General features: G+C 37.0%; 2 protein-coding genes across 2 annotated transcripts in view; both read left to right on the top strand.

Moving 5' to 3' along the window:
• Positions 1 to 16,384, top strand: part of LOC107688721 (transmembrane protein FAM155A-like) — a 164,108-nt gene extending 147,724 nt beyond the window's left edge. The window contains exons 2-3 of the mRNA XM_016486458.1: positions 11,700 to 11,871; positions 14,842 to 16,384. Of these exons, the coding sequence (XP_016341944.1) occupies positions 11,700 to 11,871; positions 14,842 to 15,119 (450 nt within the window). The 3' untranslated portion in view covers positions 15,120 to 16,384. The remainder of the gene's footprint in view (positions 1 to 11,699; positions 11,872 to 14,841) is intronic.
• Positions 16,385 to 21,565: 5,181 nt separating this feature from the next.
• On the top strand, positions 21,566 to 26,877 carry abhd13 (abhydrolase domain containing 13). The gene is made up of 2 exons (XM_016486455.1): positions 21,566 to 21,710; positions 25,293 to 26,877. The coding sequence occupies exon 2, from the start codon at positions 25,338 to 25,340 to the stop codon at positions 26,349 to 26,351; it is 1,014 nt and encodes a 337-aa protein (XP_016341941.1). The 5' UTR covers positions 21,566 to 21,710; positions 25,293 to 25,337; the 3' UTR covers positions 26,352 to 26,877.
• Positions 26,878 to 27,458: the final 581 nt, after the last annotated feature.

Here is a 27,458-nt window from a genome sequence, read left to right as displayed (position 1 = left end):
CACTGTTCCAGAACAGTTTAACCCAAATATTCAGATGTGTCCAGCGCATTTTATGGAGGACTGTTTCCTGATTATGGTAGAGTAGACTACAATGCCGGCTGTTCTGACTCACAGACTGTAAGTACATTTTTTATATTTAAAGAATTTGCCACTGACGATTCATACGCAAGTTTTTTGAGCAGTGTAGAGTAGTCATTTCTCCGATCACAAATGCAGACATGGTTTTGTATTTACGCGGCGCGATGCAACGCAACGCGTAAAAAGACAGTATAAGTCATTATAATCCGTAATTATGTCCCCACTGGATGCAACAAATGCCTCGTTTATAATGGGTTTTAATGTTTTTGTCTCGACACTCCAGCCGGACAGGGCATTACAATATGGTAAGGGGCGTAACATTTCCATCACATGCTTGAGGTATTCGGCCAATCACAACGCACTGGATAGCTGGCCAATCAGAGCACACCTCGCTTTTCAGACCGATGAGCTTTGTAAAAATGTATGCGTTTCAGAAAGGCGGGGCATAGAGGAGAAACAATAATGTACCGTATGTGGAAAATAATATGTTTTTTGAACCTTAAACCGCATAAACACATTTCATTACACCAAATGCATAAAATAATGTTCTTTTTAGCAGCATCATATGACCCCTTTAATGGTATAATTATATAATTATGTATTTTGAATTATATTTTATTTTTATAATTTCACGTTAAGCTTTAATTTTGGTTTGATTTAGTAATTGTATTGTGTGCTTTTGTTATGTGCATTTGTATTGTAAAATTTCTATTTAGATTTAATTGAATTTAACGTAAACTTAAATTCAGTTAGTTGTCATGGCATTATTTCTTATTTTTATTTAGGTTTTTTAGATTTTCAATTTAATATTTAATTTTAGTTTTAGTCATTTTATTATGTGATTTTTCTTTTCTTTTATTTTTGATAATATGTATCTTTAATTTACTTCAACTTATTTATTTAGTTATCATGTTTTTATATTATTTAAATTAAGATATAATTTTAGTTTTATTTTAGTATTTTTCTGTGCTTTTGTCATTTTTATTTGTTTGCAATATTTCTATTAAGCTCTCTAAACCAAACTCTAATCAGTAAACTTTTCTTATTTGTTTTAAGTGCCAAGGCAACAATTCTTATTTATTTATTTATTTATTTATTTATTTATTCATAACTTAGGTTTTTAATTAATTTATATTTAATGTTTTATATTTAAGCTTTTAATAGTTTACAATAACAACACTGTTTTACAAACTTATGCAGCTAGAGTGCTGCTGTTGTACTGCAAATGACATTGCAACATTTGTGTTAAATTGTCACGTAATTTATATTAAATTATAAAAATGTGCACACAGAAGCATTTTCACAAGCTATCTCAGACTTTTGTACCCTTCTGTAGTGCAAGATAAATATACTGTAGTGAAAGGAAGGGCAAAGCCTGCTTATGTAAGATGGAAATGTTCCTCTCTCAAGCTTCCTCACATGCTGTTCCGTCTGAGGCATCGTGGTCATTTATCATGTGAGCAGAAGCAGTGTTAGATGTAGCAGGTTCGGGCAGGTCCCTGTGCAGGCAGCTGAGGGTTTAGGTAAGTAGGGCAGAGACAGTATAGCAGCCGGCTGATTCCCAGAGCTCCTCTGCCAACACTCCCTCCGCTCTTCATACTAATGAGATCACACCATCCTCTGTCTGCTGCAGCCTCAGAGCGAAAAAGTGACGAAGACTGCATCAGAAACCCTTGATTCCGTCTGCGCTCCTGCCCTGTTTTCCCCCCATCACGCCTAGATTTAAAAGTGAGGTTTGCGCTTGCATTTTTAGTCGCAGGACTGAACGAATCCTTCTCAGTTACTTTGATACACTGACTAATTTTTTCCTTCGCAAAACGAATGATTGCATAACATGAATTGGATCTACTGAATTAAGAATAAACCCTAGTGTTTTGAGAGAGACACCCCATTAGTATTATTATTATTATATCAATTATAATGCTATACTATGCTAAACTATTATATCAATTATAATGACGAATACGCTGTCATAATGACAAAAGGACATTATCTTTATAGCTTGATAAATCTCAAGCTTAGCAGCTGACAAAACTGAGGGAAAATAATATATATTTGCTTCATTGTCAATAATTTAGAAAATGTTTTTGGTTATTCAGGCAAGACGCTGCAGGCAAAATCTTTTTTTTTTTCATACACTTGTCAATTTTGAGATTCTGGGTTATTTTGCTTTTATAACATGTCAGTTTTTTTGGCTAGTGGAATGAAAACATACAAAATGGACATTTAAGTGTTTATTTTATTTCAGTTTATCTCTTTGTGTCTGTATATTTCAATTACAGTACAAATCTTTAAAGACCGTTTTCTCAAAATGGGATTTTTTATTTCACGCACAAAGCCAGAAATCTTCCTTTCATTAGTACTTTCACCAAACTTTCTAGTTTATTCATATCCATATTTTGAAGGTTTTATAAGATCATTCACCTGATTTATATATATATATATATATATATATATATATATATATATATATACACACACATTTTTTTTCCCTTTGGCCATATAAAGTATTTTCTCATTTATGGAGTGATAAAAAGAGATATCCAAACTCTCTCTGTAAAAACCATTAATATGTCAACAAAACGAAACATTTTTGAATGTAGCTTTATCCAGTGTTCATATTTCTGTTCTGGAAATTTATGCAAATTAGTGCATATTTAATTAGATCATTACATTTGCATATTCACATATATAACATTTCAGGAAACGTGTCTCGTCTCGTCTTAATGCACTGATTAATCAGCAAGGGGAAGTACAGTATGGTGATATGTATTAGTTTTTTTTTTTACCCTATTCACCTGTGGTATTTTAAACATTATTTCTCAAGATCTGTAGACGTTTTATAAAAAAAAGGAAGCTAAGACTTTTTTTCTAGTCATGATCGATATTTTTGAATAAATAAGTTGACTAAATGATTCAATAACTATTTCATAACACACAAAAGGCACTCGCTGTTCTCCACCTACTGTTATAATTATGTAACCTGCAGAAAGAGTCACCAAATGAATAAGTTAACAAATCTGAATCTTTTTGGAGATCAGAATCAGAAGGTTTGAGTCATTGGGATGAATCAGAATCACCATTTTCAGCACATGTGGTACAAAGGACCTGGAAAGTGGCCCAAAAAATGGGGTTTTGCAGCTCAAGGCTACAGTACATCATAAACATTTTGGCTGCTGTACTACATCAGTTTATCAATATTAGATGTAATTTAGGCTTTGGTGATTTGCTTAAAACAACCTGGCTGAAGACCTGAGTGTCAAAAGATGGCGTATTTCAAATGCCCCACTTCCGGGTGGTTCTGAGACTTTGTGACATTAAAATGAATGGGATTGCTAACAGATACTCTAGCTCTCTCCAAGTATTATCAGGGTGTCCACGGGGTCTTAAAAAGTATTAAAAGTTGATAAATCAATTTAGAGAAAATGAAGGCCCTTAAAAAGTATTAAAAAGTCTTAAATGCCATTTTCCAAGGTATTAAATTTTGTATCGTCTTTTCATTATGTATATTTGTCGAATAGTGGGGTTCTGTGTATTTTATTTATGGAATCCCGCAAGATTTGACGTCATCTGTTACGGCGCTCACTGACTGACTGTGCCGCTGCATGATAGCGCAGGGCTCGTTGATCCCGCTCTCGCTGAATTTCTGACCATTACCGCATGCTCCCATCTGCTCCCGCGATTTTTGTGTCCGCTCCCGCAAACATTCTAATATTGTATATAATTTTCCGCCATCAATATATGGGTTATTTAAATCCCTTTTTGAATGAGCCGTTACAGTCACAGTTCACTTTCACTTTCGATTTCGTGATCGTGCGCTCTGTGTAACGGGAGCACATCTTACGATAAAAGGTATTTGTCAAGGAGCTCGGGATCTGTTGAGCAGCAAATCCTCCAACATCTTGTCAGTTATCTCTCCTTACTTTTGACCCGTGATCAGTCAAATCTGACTTCTGCAGCTCGTGTTGGATGCAGGGTTGTTTTTTCCATGAAATTGGGCTGCTTTTAAACTGTTGCCATGGGTTGATTTTCCCCAGTGGGTTAAAGGTTTGAAATATTGCATAAATTACATTTGGTTGAAATGCTTGTACAGAAACATTTTGCATTCTACCTGTAATAAAACTGTGCTAAATGTTTTGGGCCACACTAGTAGGAAGCATTTGAGCTGTGTTTATGATACATGTGCACAACAGTGACTGTAAAATATGTATTTTAGGGATGGAAATTACATTTTTATATTTGGGACATGGTAATTGTGCTACTTTGGGCCGGGTTTTTATTTTTATTTTTTACTGGCATGGGCTTGGGCTGCACAATTAAAATTATGTAATATAGTTGTGATCATTATTTTACCTTCCATGATCATTCAGACACGATCAGGTGCAGTACTGACACTCAGTAAATGTAAGTAAACCTGCTACATCTAACACTGCTTCTGCTTACATGATAAATGACCACGATGCCTCTGACGGAACAGCATGTGAGGAAGCTTGAGAGAGGAACATTTCCATCTTACACTCTGTAAATGTAAGTTAGTGTCGCCGATGTAACCGGTTAAAACTTGGAGTGGTGATGATGAGGTCTTAAAATGTATGGAAAGAGTCTTAAAAAAGGTCTTAAAAGGTATTAAATTTAACTCCATGATTCCTGTATATACCCTGATTATACATCTTAAAGTGAATGAGATACTGTTGAGTGAGGGAATCAGCAATGGTTCACCTAGCATGCTAGCTCCATCTGCTGGCTACTTCCTGCCACATTTGCAGTACATATGATTTTTTTTTAAATGGATGGATGGACAGAGGACTGAAGAAAATGATTACATATTAAGCTGTCTGATAAATGAGTTCTGTGACATCAGATTAATTGACTGATTAAGTTTTTAAAATACAGAAAAAAATTTAATTATATTAGCCATTTAGATAGCAGTGAATTGAGGCAAGTATTCAGGTCACAACTGCACTAGTTTATAGAAGCCGGCGGTATAGATTTAACCAGCTATTAGAAACATAAATGGCCCTTTTAATGCAATGTCCTTCAGCAGCGACTGTACGTCCGCGATGGAGCTCACCCTGTTGCTCAGGTTGTGTTTAGCAGCGATAATGCATTTATACTCATCTGAGAGGACTCACCCCTCATCACATCTCTAATGGAGCGCTGGACAGCAGAGATTCAGGGAGTCATGATGAACTCACGCTGCAATAAAAAATATTCACCAGCGTGAGAGGTTTTGGCAATGTTCTACACAACAATGGTTAGGATATGAAAGGTGTTGTCTCGTAAAATGTTACACAGGAAAAAGTTGTTTTTTTATGAGATTTATTAGGTGCATTTGTTCGGTCTCCCCATAGAAAAGGGGGAAAAAATCACTAATGGCATCTTTTTAATATAGCAGTGAGAATTAAAAAAAAAAAAAGCAAATTGAGATTTTGACTTAAATTTCATCTTGTTTCTCTCATCTTGTTACTCATATATTTCTAAAATACTAACAAACAAATTCTTTTGATAGGAACCTCAACATCAAATTATCATCAAATTTGAAAGAACCCATCCAATATGAGGCAAAATTAGAGAAATGTCTGATTATAAATATATTCCTTTCAGTAATGTATATGGATAAAAGTAGTTCCATGTAATGGTCTTTTGTACCAAATATTTTTAAGTGCTATGTATATTTATGCTAATTAGGGTATTGCATTAGCTTAGCAACATGATAACACTAAACTCTATTGAAATCAAATATATGGGCATCCATGTTATTGAAAAATGTAAATGTATTTATTTGTATTGTAATTAATACTTTTATTCAGCAAGAATGCATTACATTGCAAAGTATCAGGAAAGACATTTATAATGTTGCAAAGGATTTATATAGCAAATCAGCATATTACAATGATTTCTGAAGGATTGTGTGACACTGTAGCTTTGCATTACAGGAATAAATTACATTTGAAAATCTATTAAAATAGAAAATGCTTATTTTGAATTGTAATAATATTTAACAATTTTTACAAACATAGTTTGTGTCTGAACCTTTGCCATCTCTGTGTTGTGGTTGGTTGTTTTGGATGTATTGATTAGATAAGACCAATACCAGCATGTAAGGAAATATTAGTGTTGATAGGACAAATTAAGAGTCCAGATGAAGGATGTGACATTCACATGTTGAAGGCTCCATGTGTGTGTAAAATGCCCAGGAATTAGCTTCTCTCTCTCTCTGTCAGTCTGAGCAGGCCTCCCAAACTGTAGCACTGCAAATGAGCTCTGGATTAATGTCATCATGTGCCACCTCCAAATGCCACCAGCACGTCGCCACACTCAGTCTCCAGGGCCCAGCTTTTTTCCCCAATAATTATTCAAATACGGTATACAGTAATAAAAAAAAAACAAAGAAAATTGTATTGTATTATAACAATGCACTAGCGTTCATCGTGGAGTATGCATACTAATACAGATTTAAGCAGACATTGTGCAGGATGTGAATTGAGTAGACATTTGTACTCAATACTGCAGAAAGACTAGTGTCATTTTGGGAAACTTCTGGCAAACATTTGCATTTCATGCGAGTTCGCAATTAACTTGGTAAAAAGCATTGGTAAAAATGACAGCATTTTATGGTGAAATGGTGATTATAAAAATGACCAAATGAGCAGAAGTGGTGATTATAAAATAAACCAATAGGATAATTCAATAACAAAAAGTATAGGGTACAACAGGTCTAAAGGAGCACCAGGGTAAAAGGCACATTTGACTTTATTTTCCTTTAAACCAGTAGATGGTGCAAAAAAATCACCCTAAGCACTTTTCTTAAAGGGGTCATGAACAGCCTTTTTTATTATTTTGTGCTGTTCTCTGAGGTCCACTTATAATGTTATCAAGATTTTTACATCAACAAACATAATTTTGAATTAATATTTTCTGTCCTGTTTTAACCCCCCTCATCATAATGCTGTTTGAATAGGCATGGCGGATTGTAGACTTGGAAGTGAACTCCCACTGCTATGATTGGCTAGAGTTGTGTATGTTTGACAGCCTACATCATTCACAGATGGATGGTGCTGCGATTTACGTTAAAAATGCGTAAATACTCAATACATAAATTAAGTGAACAAAGGACCAAGTTCTTACTGACGTGGTCTGGAACTGACATGCACAAGAAGTTAGGAACATCGATAATTTAATATGAAAGTACAATAGATCTACATAGATGGACGCTGCCGTGATTTAGGTTGAAAGCACATAAATACTCAATATATATCCAACAATGTGTAATAACAGACAAAGCAATAGTGACCACGTAATATAAACAGTTACACTTGTGTGTTGTGACCTTACTGTCGGATCCAATATAGTCAGTACAGCATTGTCTTTTAGTTTCAATATTTCTGAAAATCCTGCATCGAATTGTGCCTTGTTTGTAAATGATTCTGTGGTAAAATGAAGTGAATAAAGGACCAGGTTATTACTGACATGGTCTGGAACTTCATTAAAAATAACGTTCATCCACTCTTTCCTAATGTTAGGATCAGAAGGAAGGCAATTCAAAGACTGTTTTTCCACAGTTTGGCACAGCATTTTGTTGTCTTCGGAGCATCTTTATCGCTTGATTTCTGCGTAAAGGGATAGTTCAGCCAAAAATGAAAATTTTGTTGTGAACGCGCTCAGGACAGTTATAATAACATTAATTGCTTAGCTTCAGTGGGTAACCAGTCTTGGGCTACAGGGTGATATGGCTGCTGGCTAGTAAAGTTGGACATTGCAGTGGATCAGAGGTAAAAAATGATATAGATACTGTTCAGTTTCTTGCACTTAAGACCTTAAGACCTTAATGTATCGTCACGAGCCGCAGGGTTTAATTTGGTTTTGTCTGTGTATGTTTTTTTTTTTACTCTCAAAGCCTTGGAGCCCATTGACTGCCATTGTATGACTGACAAACTGCAACGGTTTGAGTTAAAAATCTTTGTTTGTTCTACTGAAGAAACAAAGTCACCTACATCTTGGATGCCCTGGGGGTAAGCAGATTAACATCAAATTTTCATTTTTGGGTGAACTATCCCTTTAAATCTCCGCTAGCCTTTCTTGTTATTTCTCGTTAATTACATGCACGAATCAGTGGGCGGGGCTAAACAGGCAGTGGTGTAGAAGCAGGCATTGATCTTCTGCGGAGATGGTGCTTAGCCACACTATTGCATCATAAAGTGGCACATTCCACAACCTGTCGTTTTGACAGATTGGCTTCAATATACAATGTTCTTAGACTAACAAGAAAATTGAGTTCTGAAATTTACAGGATGTTTTTATAGTACAATGACAAAAGATCAAGAGAATTTTGATTCATTTTAGGATCCCTTTAACAAGTGCATTCGACTGCACATTGAAATGTAGGGTGTATTCACACCAGGAAAGTCTGCTAATTCACTTGCTTTGGTCCGGACTAAATACAATGTTGATTGTTTTTGTTTGGTCTGGCTCGCTTTCACACTGTCCTTTTTCCAAGTGAACCAGAAACTGTAAACAAAACCACACATGTGCTAAGGTCATCCATTCATTGGTTCATCCATTCAACCGAACCAGAGTTTGTTTGGACCCGGACAGAGACCAACTCTTCAGCTGGGTCTCGGTACGGTTGTTTGGTCTGCACCCGAGTGCGATTGCTGTATTCACACCTGCCCAAAAGATCCGCACCAAGGGGGGAAACGAACTTGAGTTCAACTCAGTCAAACCAAACAAGACAGGTATGAATACACCCTTAGCTGATCTGGCTTTCTGGATTTGGCTGGTCCTTACAGCAATGCAAAGTAGATACTGCACTAATTTGATTTAATATTTTATGTTTTCTTTTTTTTGTAGATTTATGTAGCAAATGAGAATTGCTAAGCATATTGACTATATTTTGAGACAAAGGTCTTGGTAATGTTCTTTGGTTTTGTTCAAGGTAATTAAAGTAACAGTTTTCAGTAACGGAAAACTAGGTAAAAGTATGGTATTTGAGGTAAAAAGCTTTATGCTAATAATCAAACTGTCAGACTTGTGTTCCTGTTTTGTTGTGTTTCTGTCCCCATGTGCTCCCCGTGACCCAGTTTCTCCCTTATTTTATTGTGTTCATTTGATTCAGGTGTGTCTTGTCAATTACCCTCGTTTCGTCCTGTTTTTTAAGTGTTATTTGCCCTATGTTCCCTTGTCCAGTGTTAAAGGTCAGTACTTTGTGCTGCGTTTGTGTTCCTGCCTGCCCGGGAGCGAAGGACGTGGAGACGCAGGAGATTCACGATTATGTAAACCTTAGCCAGGGTAGGGCCATATTTAATTTTTGACAGGAATGACAACAAGACTGTGAGGGATATAAGTTCAGTATGTTTAATGGATTGTACTGTTTAAGAACATACCGATTGCTCAGCTAGTGAAATGTATTTCCGGACATTCTAAAGACTGCAAGTCTATCCCTCACTGCCTTGTTTTCATTTGCATTCAAATTCTACATGGCGTCTAACCAGACTGAGGTTTACTATAGGTCAAATCTAATGCTGACTCGAGATCACCACAATGTCCTCAGATAACTCCTACAAAAGCTCATTTCACCTCCGAAAAGCTGTTTTCCTTGCATGTCAATCAGGCCTGCCTGAAATGGCCCGGGGAGGAGACAGGAGGCTGCAGTCGTACCCCTCTCTGTGATCTGTCATCCTCCACAAATGTCTGCTTTACCTCTGTCTCAGGAGGGATTCATTATATGAAAAGGCATTAACAAACACCCGCTGAGAGAATTGCTCTCTGCAAATCTAATAAGCACTTACAGGCGAACCAAAGCGGTAGAGGATCAAGGCTGAGGAAGGAAATTTGCTTTTTAAAGAATATACGCGAGTGACGCCACATAAATATTTCATTGGGGATGGCGGTGTGACATGATGTACAGCTGTGTGCAGGCAAGGCGCTGTGCTTAAGGCAAAGACAGTGATTCATTGCACTCATAATTGCCTGAGCTGTTGTTGTAAATGGAGTCGAGGACCTGCCTGTGCTCTTCTCTCTGCTGACAGCGACGTATTGCAGCTACAGGTCCGTTGCGTTTTCGGAGAACAGTTTTAATATGCGATGTGGGAAAAGGTGTTTATGTTTGTTTGAACTTGTTTCACTGTGTTTTTGTCATTCTCTCTCTGAATAAAATGAATACAGAATTGTTCCATTAGGCTCCTGATGGGAGAGAGGATATGTCATATGCTGGCTCAGCTGTAAATAATGGCTGCTGGAAATCTTGCCAGAGATACTTCTCAGTCTTTTATAGAAGCACCATTAATGCATTACGGTCCATTCATTCAGTCTTTTAACAGTGGGTAGGATATTATGTTGTACATTAAGGAAACTGTCAAAGCAAATGGTTTTGGTTTGATGTCTTTCTTCCTCTTGTTTGACTGTGCACATTTATGTTAGTTAGTGAGAAAAAAGTGGAGGTTTTGGTGTTAAACAAAACAAAACTGCTTGTTTACATGGTTATTTATCCAATTTAATGCCTGTTGTGCTGCTACAAATGTATAATGGGCCACAAACGGAGCCCTGTTGCACACCGTCTACAAAAGAGCTCTACATCATCCCAGAGGAATATTTTATTGTTTACTTCTCATTAATGTTTAATGTAAAGCTGAAATTTCTGTGCTAATGTCACTGAACAAACTCGTAAAAATAATGTTTTCAAACATCCAAGTCTTCCGTTGGTCAAGAAGCAAATAGTCCTGCCCCAAACTCACAATATTGGTTAAGCCAGTGTTGCTTGCGTCAGGCATTTCCCAAAAGCATTGTTAGGCAACTATGGAACGCAGGTTTCATTGTTAGCAACATAGTTCAACAATTCTGGTCTTCCCTTTTAAAAAGTTTCAATTAACATTCACAAACAGAATCGCAAATTATGTGTAATTACTTACCACAAACTATGCTTCTAACCACACGTGAACTTAAATAGATCATGTTCTTGAGCAAAACAAGCAAGCTAACATGCAATAAAACCTATGTATTTTTTAACATATATATTAATTTAATTATATGTCTTTTAGTTTGTTATAAGAATAAAAACGCCATTTTTGAAGAGTACTTATATGCAAATTGTACCCGGGGAACCCAGAGTGTGACCTCAGAGGGAACCTTTGATTTAATTAAACATCTGGAAATTAAACAAACACTAACTTACCCTAAGAACAATATTCTGACATTAATTCGATCTTGAACTGATAAATTAGCAATCATTACTCCGCAAGCTATGTCACTTCATTTACAACAGTTCTACTGTTAAACTATAGTGGTTTGAACAATGGAAGTGTGACAAATCTGTCTGTCCGTCCATCCGTACATACATACATACATACATAGAATCAAGTGAGGCAGTTGTTGACATATAGCCTAGTAAGAGTATAGAATTTTAAAAAGCATTGTGGATAGCATGGTGTTTGTAAATAAAAAAAATTTGACCTATTATTACTGATAGACAGTGGTATTGGTCACTTGGTGTTGGTGTGTACAAAAATTATACATTATAATTATAATGATGATGTAATCAGCGGTAATGATGATGTAATCAGTTGCAATGGACACCCAGACTGAAGCACTAACAGCTCTCCTTCTGTACTTTTCTCTCTGCACAGACTGTCTACAAACACTGGCTCTGTGCCCAGTTCTTCCACACCACACAGATGCACTGCAGCAACAGGATCCCCTGCAGGAAGTACTGCCTGGAGGTCCAGCAGAGGTGTCCCTTCATATTGCCTGACAATGATGAGCTCATCTATGGAGGAAGCCCCAGTTTTATATGCACAGGTGGGCACTTTGACCTTTTCTCATACAAACAAATCACTAGTGGTTTCCTCTTCTTGAGAGGACTGAATCATTAGCTGTGACCGAAACCAATGGCAACTGCTCCACTGCCTAGTCAGTTAATAAATTAAACAGATCAGCAAGACATTTTCATTATCATTGTGGTAGACAGTGTTTTGGTTTGAGGTCACCTTTTCAGAAAACTGATTTCAGACTGGCTTACACGGCACCAAAATGTCACATCTGATGGAATAGATCAAATTTAAATGAAATTTAAAGACAAATAATGACTACAATGCTTATTTCTCAGTAAAAACTGAATCATACATTTAAGAAAAAAAGAGACTAAATTAAATTTGTATCTTTTTACTAACCACCCAAACACACATACAGAATTGTGGGATGTCACTGACAGCGAAGGATGCAACCAAATGAAGGCATCACAGTAGACAGGATGTTACGCAAACATTGGATTTGGACCGTTTATTTCCTGAGTAGGCAGCATTTTCCATCGGTATTGCTGATTTTTTTTTAAACACTTGGTCTCTGTTGCCTCCTTATGGCTGAAACAGGAAGTACAATTCCTCCTACTTCTTTCTGCTTTTACACTTTCATTGGATGAATGAACATGATCATATCACATTTGCACAAAATTTGAGTTGACTCATTGGATTAATAAATACTTTATCTTTAAATTATCCTCCATTTGACTTGAATAATTATGCCGATCATGAGTATGAATACAAAGGGCATGAAATAGGCTTTCTCTGATCTGCATGTTAGGAATAGGGCTTGTGTACTCAAATGCCCTGAACAGTGTTTGTCAGGATATGTTCCTATCCTAATCTCAGAGGGTGCATGCTGAATGGTGCATGTGAATGAGTGCTTTGGCCTCCCAATGGCCTGCAGGCTTGTGCTATAATGAGACAGATTGATGATAAATGAGGAATTGAGAGCAGAAGTGCACAGACCGGCTGAGTGGTCACACTGTAATTACCTGCCCTTTAATTGCTTTAAGTATCCCCACTTAACACAGACTGGTCTCGCTGTGCTAAACTTTACACCACCGTATGCCTCCATCATCATCACAACATGACCATAAACACCTGTCATCAATGATTTATGTGTGGCAAGGTCAAGTGGAAAAGTAAATGATATATTTGACCATATTAAAGGAACAGTTCATGCCAAAATTAAAAATGTATCTATCTGTCTGTCTGTCTGTCTGTCTGTCTGTCTGTCTGTCTGTCCGTCCGTCTTTATCTTTTAACAAAAATATTGAACTGCTTGTGAAAGGGATATTGAACTGCTTGTGACCCCTTGCCATTATTTACTCACCCTCAAGTCGTTTCAAACCTGGATGAGTTTCTTTCTTCGTTTGAACACAAAAAAATATGTTGAAGAATGTTGGTAATCAAACAGTTGTGGTTCCCATTTAAGTCAATGGAAACTGAAACTGTTTGGTTACCAACATTCTTCAGAATCTTTCTTTGTTATACAGAAGGATAAAAGTCAAATGGGTTTGGAATGACATGGGTGCGCAAATGATGGCTGAATTTTAAATTTGAGTTGTACTATCCCTTTAATATCGATCAACAAAGTTAACACCAACATGCAGAAGTATGAGTGAGTAATCAAAAAACATAAGCAATAATATCATAGAGGGGACCCCTGCATGATTGTGTCAAGATCAACAAGTCTCTTAAAATATCAGATAATTTGACCTTTCTATGACAAACCAAGTTATGTTCAGGCTGTAAAATGTCATGTGGTGCAACCAACATGATATTATATTAAAGAGAAGCCCTGCAGACCCTCACGACTGTGTGTCAAGGTCAGTAAGTCTCATAAAATATCAGATAATGTGACCTTTTTATGACAAGATAAGGTTAGTTCAGAATGTAAAATGCCATGTCGTGAGACCTCTCAAACATTTAATAATATTTGTACATTAATAATTCATGAAAACAAACTTTTTACCTTGAAAATTAGATTTAAAAACTTTTTTTTTTTCCAAAATCACACACTAATATGTGAACACCCACAATTAGTAAGTCATGATTTGTGAACATTTGTAAAAAAATCAAATAAAAAAATATTTAAGACATTTATATTTCTTCTTCTAAAATAATCCAAATGTGTATATTTAAAAATTAGCTATTTGTAAATAATAAAATACTTGACAAATAATTAAAAAACGTATTTCCTAAATTAATCATTAATATTTGTATACTCACAATTAAGAATTCATGATTTGTGAAAAGAACAAATTTACATTGAAAAATATATTTACTTTTTTTTTTTAATGAAAATAATCATTAAGATGTGTACACTCACAGTTGAGAATTCATGATTCGTAAAGAAAAAATACTTTGAAAAATATTTACTTTTTTTCCTAAAAATAATCATTAAGATGTGTACACTAGAGGTGTGCTACCCGACCCGAGCCCGATGATGTTCATAAACTTTCATAACTGGTAAGTGTTTTTTCTTTTACCTTGTGAACTGGCCAAGTCTTAATGATTCTGTTTCTTTACATGTATTTGCTTACTGACCGTTGCATGCAATCGTGAAATACAGCATTTTTTTTTTTTAAATTGGCTATTCGTTGTGGGAAAAAAAAACAAAGATTTCTGGTTCGGGCTCTAAATTTAACTGTGCCGCTCGGGTCGGGTCGGGTCAGACGATCTCGGGTACGGGCCGGGTTCGGGCTTCACTTTAAAGCCCGTGCAGACCTCTAGTGTACACTCACAATTACGACAACACAACAATTCATGATACATGATAAAAAAAAAGGAAAAATAGATTTAAAACCTTGATGGTCACACCACTTCACATTATTTATCAATCAAATAAATAAATAAATAATCCAAACCATACAAAAGCAACATGAACAAAAAGTACATTCTACAAGAATTTACTTAATGGTGAACATATGTCATCGCCCTTAACTTGTGTCTTTTGCCGGCCCAGGGCTCCAAGAGGACAAACCCTCAGACGCAGAGACAGAGTGCTGCGATGTCCGATGGGACAGCAGGGCAGACAACAGCTCCAAAGGCACTCTCAAAAGAACTCACCCGTCATGTCAGCACGGGACATCCCTGACCTCGTCAGCGGCCTCTAGACTGTGCAACAGCAGACTCAAACTCTGCCTGCTGGTCCTCGTCCTCCTTCATACTGTTGCCACTCTCACAGCATCCCACAATCCCACCGGCTTCAACCTCACCTCCAGCTCCTCCAACGAGGAATGACGGAATAGCCACTCGGTTACAGTGCCGATTCCAGCGACGTGACGGACCGTGGGTAACTTGCTGGGACCTCTGGTACAGAGACTGTGGACATGCAATCAAAACAAACCAAGCAAACTGACAAAGCTAAACAAACACTGGACGAATCCAATCAAGCAACAAGAACAAGGGACAACACCGTAGCCTTTGTTGAAAGAGGCTTCTAGGGGGCGAAGTTCTCTCGCACCATGGTTTTTACACTGTGTCTAGGGTTTGGATTTCTGTTGCACTAGATGACTACAGGATCTAATTCACGTTTCTTTTCGTTTCATTTGGGTCTTTGTGCAGGAAGGATTGGAAGAGATGGATGAGTTAAATGTACAGTATCCAAGTGAATATTCAAGACTGAGCGCGTGTCTATGTGAGCGAATGGATGGGTGCATGTGCATGTGTGCCTGTGCTTGCGTCCGTGTGTCCACTTAGATGTTCTTCTCGTTTCTCTTTGTAATCACAAACTCTCTGAATGCTGCTCTATTCATTACGAGGGTTTCTATTGCAGTTTATCCATTGACAAATCTGCCTAGACAAATACCAAGACACCCAACAAAACTCAGATTCTCCCGTTAAGATCCTGTAACCTTATTAAGGTAGCCTGATATTTCTGTTGTTGGTATGATGTCATTTCCTGTGAGGTCAGGTCAGTAGCTTTGGGGGTCTGGGTGCATTAATGTCGCTTATTTGCTTAAGCGCTTGACTGAAAGGTCTAGGTGTCCAGACTTCTGTCTGTTCCCTCAATCTGCAAAAAGACGTCCACAAATCTGTTTTTAGCACCATTCGTGTTTTATATATTATAGTAAGATATTATATTCTCTACACTATATTCTGTAATTGCATGTTAGAACCAGAGTTTCGCTAAAGTTTTAAAGAAATAAACCCAAACGATCTGAAAACAAGAGGAGCTCTTACTCCGAGTACCATCCAAATTGCTATTTGGCAGCATGAACCCAGCCAATCAGAGCTTATGAGACAAATTACCCCAATCGCACAGAGAGGATCCATCGTTCTTTATTACAGTAAAGGGCTTACCCATCATCCACACGCATTCAAACACTCCTGCATGTAGAGATTCACGTGGCATGAATAACTCAGTGAAAACAATGTTCATTTGTTGCAAACCTTGAGATAGGCATGCCAACAGGAAGTTGAGGAGCTTGATCTCGAGAAGAACGAAGGCCCGTCTCAGGTAGCTGGGCTGAGGAATCTGGTTCTTTGTGTGGAGGAGAGGCTAAGTTAAGGGCTGATATATTATTTTATGTTTTTTTTTTTTTCTACAGGTATGCTCTAATGAGGATGTGTCACTGTGACACAAACACAAAACAAAGCCTTGAGTTGAACTAAGTTCTCTAGACAGCCTCAGTGTGAACCTGTTGAAACGCAGGCCTCACACCTGTGTTTCCATCTCATAGGACGACTAATAGTCGTTAATGTTAGATACACATGCATATGTCATATATCAGTCACAGCTAGCTTTAAGGCTAAGTATGCTAACTAAAAAAGAAAAACAAAGTGTTTTGTAGCCATATTTCAATTGTGTAAAGCAGGCTAACATAATGCATGCCATAGGAATAAAATGGCGCACACTCATTTCATGTCATTTTATTCTCTCCCTGTACATATCTGTAGATTGTCTGCATTAAGGTGCGGTCACATTTACTTTGTACGGTGAAATTCTGTGTAGTCAGTTAGCCCAATCTGGAATTTCGCATGAAGGGAAACTTTTTCCCATGCAAAATTTGCATCGGTTTCAGGTTTGATGAAATTTGAGTGTAAATCTGTAGTGAATTTTGCATCGTGTTCAGATTTCTTAAACTTTGAACATCCAAATGAATCAACAGGGTCTGGCTAGTGAAGATTGCAAGTGACTTCGTAATTTAGTTTCTTTTTTCTTGTCTTCACCACCTGGCTACTGTTGTAAAATGTTGAGAGATTCAAACAAAAAATAAACAATAAATAGAACAAAATAAAAAAATAAAGACTGCAAGTGACGTCAATTGCGGAAGCGCAAGTGTCTGAGAGTGCAAGTCTGAGAGTGCATGTGCAAGTCTGCAGCCAGACCCTTCTCACATGAATTGCAAATTTCGCATCGGATTCAGAATTCTTAAACTTTGAACATGCAAATTCATCGCATTTGCCAACATTAAGCTGCTTAGTTTGTAAATTCGCTTAAGTTTTGCCAATGTGACCGCGCCTTTAGACTACATTTAAAAAAGCTGATTTTCTCTTAATATGTATTACCTTCACATGCAATACCATTAAACACTGAATACTGTCTCTGAGGCCAATTTAATAACTTGGATTTTAAGAGAACAAATCAATCCATTTGCCCTTTTGCTGTTTAAACTACCATTAGCGGTGACCTTTTGAGGTGTCAGAAGCACAAAGTGATTTTTTGTTTTCTGAAATAGACTGCTAATGCAGTTCAGTTAAGCTGATAAAAAATGCATTTAACCTGAACGGTCAAATGCTGGGAGAGAAGCTCCTTTTATTCCACTGTTTTTAAATTTCAGAATTTTCAACTAAATGTACTCAAACCACTAATTCTTGGCTGTTCAGGGTTTGTGAATTTGGGCAAGCTGAGTTTTATCAAACATATCTGATTATGATGACTTTTAATATCCTTACCCATACAGCTCTGACTTGTTGCCTTTAGGCCCATCTTGTCATTTCACCTATCTAGAAAAACATATATTGGTCATTTGTTTTTTGTTTTTTGTTTTTATTAATACATTAATCTATTTCATATTAAACCAATATGTTACCAGAAACACCATAACTAGTGCTATATGTAAACAGTGCTATGCCACGCTTATGATGATAGCCTGACCAGGAAATTTTGACCATATGACAAGGCACAACGGGCCCATTTGAGATGTATAATGGCAGTCCGGCTTGCTGTGCTGAGGACTTCGCTAATGAATAATTAGAGGAAAGCACTGAGAGATACAGTATACCCTCTCGAGAGCTTATTCGTTGGTTTATAACCCTGGACATTCAGCTCGGACCACCTGCGCTGGAACAGTAGAAGGATCAGAAATGATTCCCTCAGTTCATCTCCAAACAAAACTAATTCTGCCTCTCCAGCTGGGCCTGATGGTGAAGGAAGAGATGAGTTAGAGAGAGGTGGACTAATGACAGTGGCGTAGCACTATTATTCATTTGCTTTGAAGTTCTGGATGTTTGTTACAGCAAGACAAGCGTACACACATACATGCTTGTTCACTTGGGAATCCTTTGTATATATACTTGGCGACGCTCTACAAGTCAGGAAGGATTCGAGTTCCGTCAGTTGCAACACTCATGTCAATATAATCATTCGGTTTGCCTCGTAAATATTTGGTCTAATGCAACAAGTTGAATCGGTCACCAAACGTACTTCAGATAACACCATTCACAGCAAAGTGTTGACTACTAAAACATATTCCTAAAATGAGAGCGGCGTCGTGGTTGCTCAGATTTGTCACGTTTATATCATGTTTCTCTGTTTGTTGGGATTCAATCACCATACAGTTTGTCTCCGCGACCAACGAGATTGAATGTAACAGATGCCTGCTAATATCGCTAAACACCACCAAACCTACTATAAGATGTATTTTATGCTTGCACATGTTTTATGGTCATTTCCAAGTACTGATCCAGTTGTGTAAGTAGTATTCCACTTAGCAAGCAGAAATACTTTCTTTTCTGAATCCTGTGGACCTATGCAGCCCTCGACCTCGGTTGTTTTTCTGTTGTAAATACGTTACGAGAATGCTAAACAGTGTGTGTCTCTGTTTGATTTGGAGGTTTCCTTGTGTTCTGAGTTGGTGTCCTTTTTTAAATCCTCTTTTGTAAGTGTCAGAGATCATTGGGCAGTTTGTGCTGAGATGGATACTGAGAGTGGAGTGGTTTCATCACATGAATTGTCCTCTTGGTCACAACCTCGGCACCTGCAGGCTGTGATGCTGTGTGTGATGGTATGTGCAAAGCAATGACTTTTAAGAAAAAAGATAAAGGTTTAAAGGCATATAGAGATAACATTATGACTATGACTACTGAAAAAAAATAATATTATATACTACCGGTATATTGTAATATTATAGATGATTTAGTTCAGTAACCTATTTAATTTTTTACAAGCAACTTTGATGAAATAATTTATAAAACAATCTCACAAGTTATGATCTTTTCGAAGGTATGATTATACTGCTAAAATGATTAAAGTTGTGTTCTGATGAAATAACAAATATCGTCTGTTCATTTGTGTCTGGATGCTGCTTCATTTGGAGTGTGTTGTCAATCAGATAAATAGTCTTTTAAGGTCAAAAGAGGTTACAAACCATTGTTTTGTGTGAAATTTAGGTTTTGGGTGTCATACGTGGCTGTATGTAAAATAATAACTATTTAAAACAACTGTATTTTGACATAATATAATGGTAGATTTTACACATAACACAGCACTGCACTGAGTTCAAAATATCAACAACTTTCCACCACATACGTTTTTTTTTTCTTCCACAAAATAAGAATGAAGTTTTTTTATTTTTTTATTTTTAATGACAAAAAGAAGAATTCAAAATGTACAATTTAGCCTACAATCTGCAAAAAAGTGGAAATCAAGATAAGGCATAAAACAATGTTATAGTTTACAATACATTTTTATAACAGTGAGTTACCAACTGAAATACATATCAGGAAATGCATTTTATTTTCCTTTTTGAACACATACATAAATATAATATATCTATTATATTTATGGAGTGGGGAGACTAGGGAAGTTGTGACAAGGGCAATAGCAGAGTAATAGTTTTCAAGTAAGATTCCAGTTACTTTGATGTCACAAATGATAGACGCTGCACTGCCATCTATCGACGTGGATCAGCTTGAAGATTCTCTATGAGAATGCTTTTCCACTGTGGCTGGTGCCAGAGCCCAAATGGGAACCAGGCTGAGTGTTTCACTCAAAAAAAAAATAAAATAAAAACTATTCCTAGGCAAGTGCCCAGATCCTGGTTCCGAACCCTCATGAAACCTTGCTGGTCTTGATCAAGGGAACATCAGCTAGCGGAACTTCTACTACAGGCCGCAGTTTAAAAGGCACCATTTTAAAAGCCATCGGAGTTCAGGTAAATTAACAACATTAGCAACAACAATTAAATATGTCAGTTCAGCAGAAGAGACCACCGTTTTCCTTCTGCAGGAGATAACAAGCGATTCTGGTCATATGTTGGTGACATGGAGGGTTCTCCAGCACCAGCTCCAGTAGAAAAAGCTATGATGCCCAAACCAGGGCCCGCAGATGACCTTTGATTGCCAAATTACAAGAGGAGGTTAAAATGGAAAAAAAATAAAAAGAAATTAAAAGAAAAGAAAAAAAGCATTCCATTAAAGCCAATCTTAATTTATAATTTATATTTGTTTTAACTTTTTTGTTTGTTTGTTTTTTTTACAGTGAAATGTACAAAAACGCATTAAAAATAATTAAAAAAGTTAAAAACACTGTTATTTAAATTGTTGTTTATTTTTTTATTTAATATTTGTTTAAGATATGTGACCCTGGACCACATAAGTATAAGTCATACGTAGCATGGGTATATTTGTAGCAATAGCCAACAATACATTGTGTCAAAATTATCGATTTTTCTTTTATGGCAAAAATCATTAGTACTAAGTAAAGATCATGTTCCATGAAGATATTTTGTAAATTTCCTACATAAATATATCAAAGCTTAATTTTTGATTAGTAATATGCATTGCTAAGGACTTAATTTAGACAACTTTAAAGCCGATTTTCTCAATATTAAGATTTTTTTACACCCTCACAGATTCAAGATGTTCAAATAGTTGTATCTCGGCCAAATATTGTCATATCATAAAAAGCATACATCAATGGAAAGCTTATTTATTCAGCTTTCAGGTGATGTGTAAATCTCTATTTCCAAAAATTGACCCTTATGACTGGTTTTGTGTTCCAGGGTCACATATAGTTGTATATAATCTCTTAATGTGTAACACTTTTTAAATCATCACCTCAATTCACTGTTAAATTACAGTTTGATTTTATTTATTTTGTAATTGTTGTTCCCCAAAACAAAAGGCCATCTAATATCATCGTGCTTTTTGCTTTTTAATAAGTAAACACAACAGACTAACAAACATTCACAGACCAGTCACCGACACAGAAGGATTGCCTACTTAAAAGGTATTTTTCATAAATATGGGAGCAAGTTGCCACATTTTAATTTCCGCAAGTTGTCGCATGTGTTATAAATGTATACGATTTGTAAATAGCAAGGTTATTGGATACATATTTGTAACAATTACAAGAATAAACACTTATAAACACGGACGTTGAACTCGCAGCACCGTTACGTGTTGACCGTCAGCAGAAGGTTACGCTGTTTCCACCCGGAACTTCCTAGAAGCGACACCAGTGCACAGCAGCAGTCTGGCTAGATGTGCTACTAGCCACGGTGGATCAGCTGATATTTCAGGGGTGACCGCTTCATTTTAGATGACCGCTTCACCTGCTCGTGAGCTCAGCTCTCTGAAGATGTGCCGCTGAAGAATGCGATAGATGTGAGTAGTTTTGTATCAGACTGTGTGTGAGCAGATGTGTTGTAGACATGGCTAGCCGCTGTGTTAGCAGTGCAGTACATGCAGTCTAGAGGGAACAAGCTGCTGTCAACATCAATCTGTCATCGGTGCGTTTATGATTCGTGTCGGCTGGGTTTGGGGTACAGGGTGTTTTCTCTCTCACCATGTCAACAGCTAGATGAAAAACAAAAATGCGCGGGGTTTAGTGCGGATCTGCTGGCAGTGTTTTACAGTATGATTTGATATTGGGGTCAGATCGTGTTACAGCTTCTGTTTTATTGCACTGCATGGCGAAAGTAATGGTGATCTGGAAAAACAGCTCGATTTGTGAACTCTAAATGTTTCTGTGTGCAGTGTAGATGAATGAGTGAATACTGATGCTCATCTGCATTCCAGTGTAATTGATTGGTCAATACTGGACTTGGTCCCTAAACACCCCGAGGGCTCCAGACAGCACTGTGTTCTGTCATCACATAATACCTTAAATGTTTTATCTCTGTGTGTTTATGACTCGCAATGTATATGTGCACCTACTCTCTGCTTCTGCAAAAAGTACTGTGGTGCAGTGATGGTATCAGAGGGTAACACCATGGTATTTCAGTAGGTCATTGTAGGGCTAGGTGGTATGACCAATATCCAATATCACAAGTAATTTTATATCAAGGCAACTGTGTATATTACAATATAGTTAACAAAAAATGTTTATATTACATGACCATGTGTTAATCCCTGTTTTTGGATAATCCAGTGAATTAAATATTTTACAGATGAAAAGCACTTCATCTAATTTGATCATTTTCTCTTTCTGTTTGGAAATTTCCATTAGGAAAATAAGTGACATTTAAAGAGAGTGAAAAATCAGTAAGACTAATATTATAAAACAAATAATTCTAGCTTTTTCTGACTGGATGTGCCATATCATTGGATTGGATGTGCCACAATTACAAGAAGTTGTTGTAAACTTAGGGGGAGGTTAAATGCAGAGCACTAATTCCGAGTATGGGTAACCATACTTGGCCACATGTCATGTCACGTCACTTTCACTTTTTTTTTTTTTTCTCCCCACTAAAATAGTCAAGCTATATTGAAGGTGTACAAAGTTTAATCCTATATTAGAATTATATAATTTGTGTTTTTTAACATAAAAATTAATCATTTACTCACCCTCATATCAGGTTTTTTCTTGATACCTTCTCTAACTCTCTCTTAGTAAAAATTACATTAAAATACTGTGTATTTCCTGAAGATAATGTGGCTCTCAACCTTTTTGCCCCAAGCCCCCCCATAAGGAAATATTCCATGGCCACACATAGTGTTGTCACGGTACCAAAATTTCAGTATTTGAACAAATGAAATATGTATACAGTTTGGATTAAATGAAAGTATAGTCCAATTTTTTAATTAGCTTAAACTGTGTGTTTTGCTTTGGTACCGAAATTGGTACCGAAGTACCGGGTCTTTTGACAACACTAGCCACACACAAGACTTTTTGCCCTCAAAAAAAAAGACAAGACTTTTGACCTTTTTGAAAACAGCTTTTGGTATTGTAGTAAATTCCCATTGATTGCAAACATATGAGAGTGGAGTAACATATCTAAAATCTAAGGAGGAGAATGGGCTTCCTCTTATGGTTCTACATAGCACCATTTGACATAAGTGCTGTATAGATACCAGAGCTGTGCAGATTACTTACAAATCATAGTCTATTACAGATTACATGATGAAAACTGTTGTTAGTAACTTAATCTAGATTAGGCCTACTCATTTAGTGGGACTACTTTTTAGATTACTCAAAGAGAACATGCCAAAAGTAGGAAGGTTTGAAATATTTTGTCCAGACTTCCAGAAGGTCACTGGATATGATGAAGACATAGTGTTTCAGCTATACATCACCAGTAACTTGTATAATTATTTGTTTCATATATGGTCTAATTGCGTGAGTCAAATTCAGAAGCAAGGTTTGTGAAAAATTTGTGAATAAAGTCCAAGTAAAATAGTTTGACACAGTACGATTTTTAGAAATTAAAATTTTAAAGAGAAAAAAGAATTAGGGACTGCCATTTACTGCCATTGTGTGAATAATATGTAATCATGTATTCCATAAAAAAGTAACTGTAATCGGATTATGAGCATTTTAAAATGTAATTTACTAGAGATGCACCGATTGCAATTTTCTTGGCCAATTCCGATTTCCGTTTTTTTTGTAAGTTTGACCTGCCGATACCGATTTTTGCTAATTCCAATTTTTTTTCTAAGAACTATAATTGACAGCATATACAAACAAAAATCTATACTTTCTAATGTTATCCAACAGCCAAATAGCTGTTTAAGTTTAGTTTTATCCGAGTAGCCTAAGTCATACTCAGTCTGGCTCCATTATGGTGACGCCCACATTTCATAATCCAGTCAATTCCCAATGGATAAATTATATTCTACTCTACATTTCTTCTCGCTGATGGAAGTGAAATACATTGTGAGTGGCAGTTCGTCTTCACAAATTCTTCCACATCTTGAGGTCAAAGTTGACCTGTTATGACTGGTGGTCGACCGATATTGTTTTTTTGACTGCCAATGCCGATATCTTGGAAAGCAGGGTGGCCGGTATAAAGCCGATATAATTGTATTTATTTTCATTAATATTTAAGAAATGTGAAATCATTTGAAAATGGATTAAAAAATAAATTTGTAAAATAAACATAATTATACTTTAGATGACAAAGTATTTTCCACAAATAGATATTTAATAAAAATATTATTAAAAAGGAAGTAAACTGTAACCAACAGAGCGCTCAGTATTCTGGGAAGGTTGTGTGCATTGGGAATCATATTTTTTTTTCAAATAAAGCCAAGGTAACACTCATTTTACATAAAGCACACAGTGAAAATGACATGAATATGACAGTGGGCAGCATAATTTAAAATCACGAATTTAATGTTTAAAGCATTTAATTTGCACGGACCGAAAGAGAACACGCGATCATGCAGGTCACATGCACACTTCACAAGATCTCAGCTGGATTCGACTAAGTTTGCAAGGTTTGTGAAATAAAATTTTCATTAGCCATTGAAAGATTTGTTTAAATGATGTAAATGCATGTAAATGCATATTTGCTGAATGCTGACGGCAAACGAGAAAGTATTATAATGTTTGCCTTTCTATTACTAATAATATAAAAGCAATCGTTATAGTACTTTTTGTATACATTTTAATTCCTTTGTTTAACAGTTCTATCGGATTATTAGACAGACTTCTATCCATATTAGACAGAACTGTTAACAACGATGGCGAACAAGAGGGAGAATGTGAGCACTGGGTGCTCAGGCACTGCCGTTCTCAGCGCCGTCAAAATAAAAGTCCCGCCTCGAACGCATCGGCCAAACAGAAAAACTTAAACTTATAGTTTAAGTTTATGACCATTGATTTGGCCTACCATGTCTTACCATAAGTAGGGGGAAAATAGGAAGAAACACTTGCAAAACTTGAAAAAATGCAAAAATTATGTGCTATAGTTAAATATAATAATACCGCCCAGCCCTACAAACCTACCTTCTGTGTTTCCCCAGATTACGTCTGCAGTGAGTTCGGAGACTCTTGCCATCCCAGTTGTCATGGAGAAGCCATGGAGGTTATGGGGGGCATTGGAGGCGTGTTTGCTGACCATGTGCGCCTGGTCCTGGGGAGTCTGCCGTGTCTCCCTGCTGGCCCTCATTCTGACCTTCCACCTGTATGGAGGCTTCATCTTGCTGGGACTCATCCTGGCCTCTGTGGCCGGCATCCTGTACAAGTTCCAGGACGTGCTGCTCTACTTTCCCGACCAGCCCTCATCCTCACGCCTTTACGTTCCAATGCCAATGGGAATCCCCCACGAGAATGTGTACATCCGCACCAAAGATGGCGTGCGGCTCAACCTCATCCTGCTCCGTTGGACCGGTGAAAACCCTGCCTCTGCTCCCACCATTTTATATTTCCACGGCAATGCGGGGAACATCGGCCACCGTGTCCCGAACGCGCTGCTCATGCTGGTCAATGTGAAGGCCAACGTGGTGCTGATGGACTACAGAGGCTACGGAAAGAGTGAAGGAGAACCTAGCGAAGAGGGACTGTACCAGGACGCCGAGGCCACCTTGGATTACGTCATGACCCGGCTGGACATCGACAAAACCAAGGTGGTTCTATTCGGCCGCTCATTGGGTGGCGCGGTGGCCATCCGTTTGGCATCGTGCAACCCACATCGAGTGGCTGCCATCATGGTGGAGAACACTTTCCTGAGCATCCCGCACATGGCGGCCACGCTGTTCTCTTTCTTCCCCATGCGTTACCTACCGCTCTGGTGCTACAAGAACAAGTTTCTGTCCTATAGATATGTCGCACTGTGCCGTATGCCATCTCTCTTCATTTCGGGCTTATCAGACCAACTCATCCCTCCGGTGATGATGAAACAGCTGTACGAGCTGTCACCGTCTCGGACTAAACGCCTCGCCATCTTTCCCGAGGGAACGCACAATGACACCTGGCAGTGCCAGGGTTATTTTGCCGCCCTAGAGCAGTTTATGAAAGAGCTTCTTAAAAGCCATGCCCGAGAAGAGACGGCCCAGGGGACGGCCAACGTCACCATAATCTAGAACAGTAACTACTATTGACTGCTTTAAATCTGGACCCTCTCAGATAGAATGTACAATTTATTCTCTCTTTTTTTATTATTATTTCTCTTCTCCCCATCTTCATAAGCTCTTTTTTTCCATTGATCACACACCAAGAATTCACTAGTTACAATTTCATTTATTTAATAGAGAAGGCTGAATTTTTTAAGACTTCAGAATATTTTTTGTCAGTTTTTATATTAAGTATGAATGCATCTGCCTCAAGAATGCAATGCCCTCTCAGTCCTTTTCTTTATTTGCTGACAATTTTTGCCCTCAAAAGTATACTTAAATCCCTACCACCTGCAAACGCAATTGGAAATAGTTATTTGCCTAATCACAATGGTCAGAACTACTTTCTGAGCTTGAACTGTTCAGTTTAGGCATCGGTTTTAGAGTAGTGGTTTAAAATGCATGAGTAACATCATAATGCCTGTGATTAACATTACTTGAGACTAGGGATGCACCGAAATGAAAATTCTTGGCCGAAGCCGAACAAAATTAAACACTGGGCCGAATATCGAATACCAAACACGGTTTTTCACATTTTTCCCCCATGTAGACCTATTTTGCCATTGTTTTTTTCACCATTGCATTAATTAAATTGCCAAAATGTGCTTTTTACTGTTTTGTCCTGCTTTTCAAATAAAAAATCAATTACAAAACAACAATTTAAAAATATTTACTTAACACTGAACATTATTTTTTTCATTCTAGCAGACATTATACCAACAAAGCACAATTTAACTTAAAATTAATAAATTGTGGAGCAGAAAATACTTCTTTTAAAACATTAGAATATATTACAGATCCCAATTTGAACACTATGTGTGAATGTTATAATAAATGCATTAATAGAGCTGTTGTAGGGTAATTATTATTATCATTATTATTGTCTTTATTATTATTGTATTTTTTATTTTATTTTACATAATGACAGTAAAATTACAATACTATCATTTATGAATGTCGATGGAGTTGTTGCTTTTTCTCGGCTTTTATTTTGGCAGAAACCCGCAGGAAGATCTCAGTGCTTCTTTTTGTTGACAACAGCATGCAGATTTATAAATGATTCTCATTACGAATTTG

This window comes from Sinocyclocheilus anshuiensis, unplaced genomic scaffold, assembly GCF_001515605.1.
Source record: "Sinocyclocheilus anshuiensis isolate Anshui unplaced genomic scaffold, SAMN03320099.WGS_v1.1 scaffold9, whole genome shotgun sequence".
Classification (NCBI taxonomy): domain Eukaryota; kingdom Metazoa; phylum Chordata; class Actinopteri; order Cypriniformes; family Cyprinidae; genus Sinocyclocheilus; species Sinocyclocheilus anshuiensis.
Note: the sequence above shows the minus strand (reverse complement) of the source record. Positions and strands in the feature narration are given on the sequence as shown.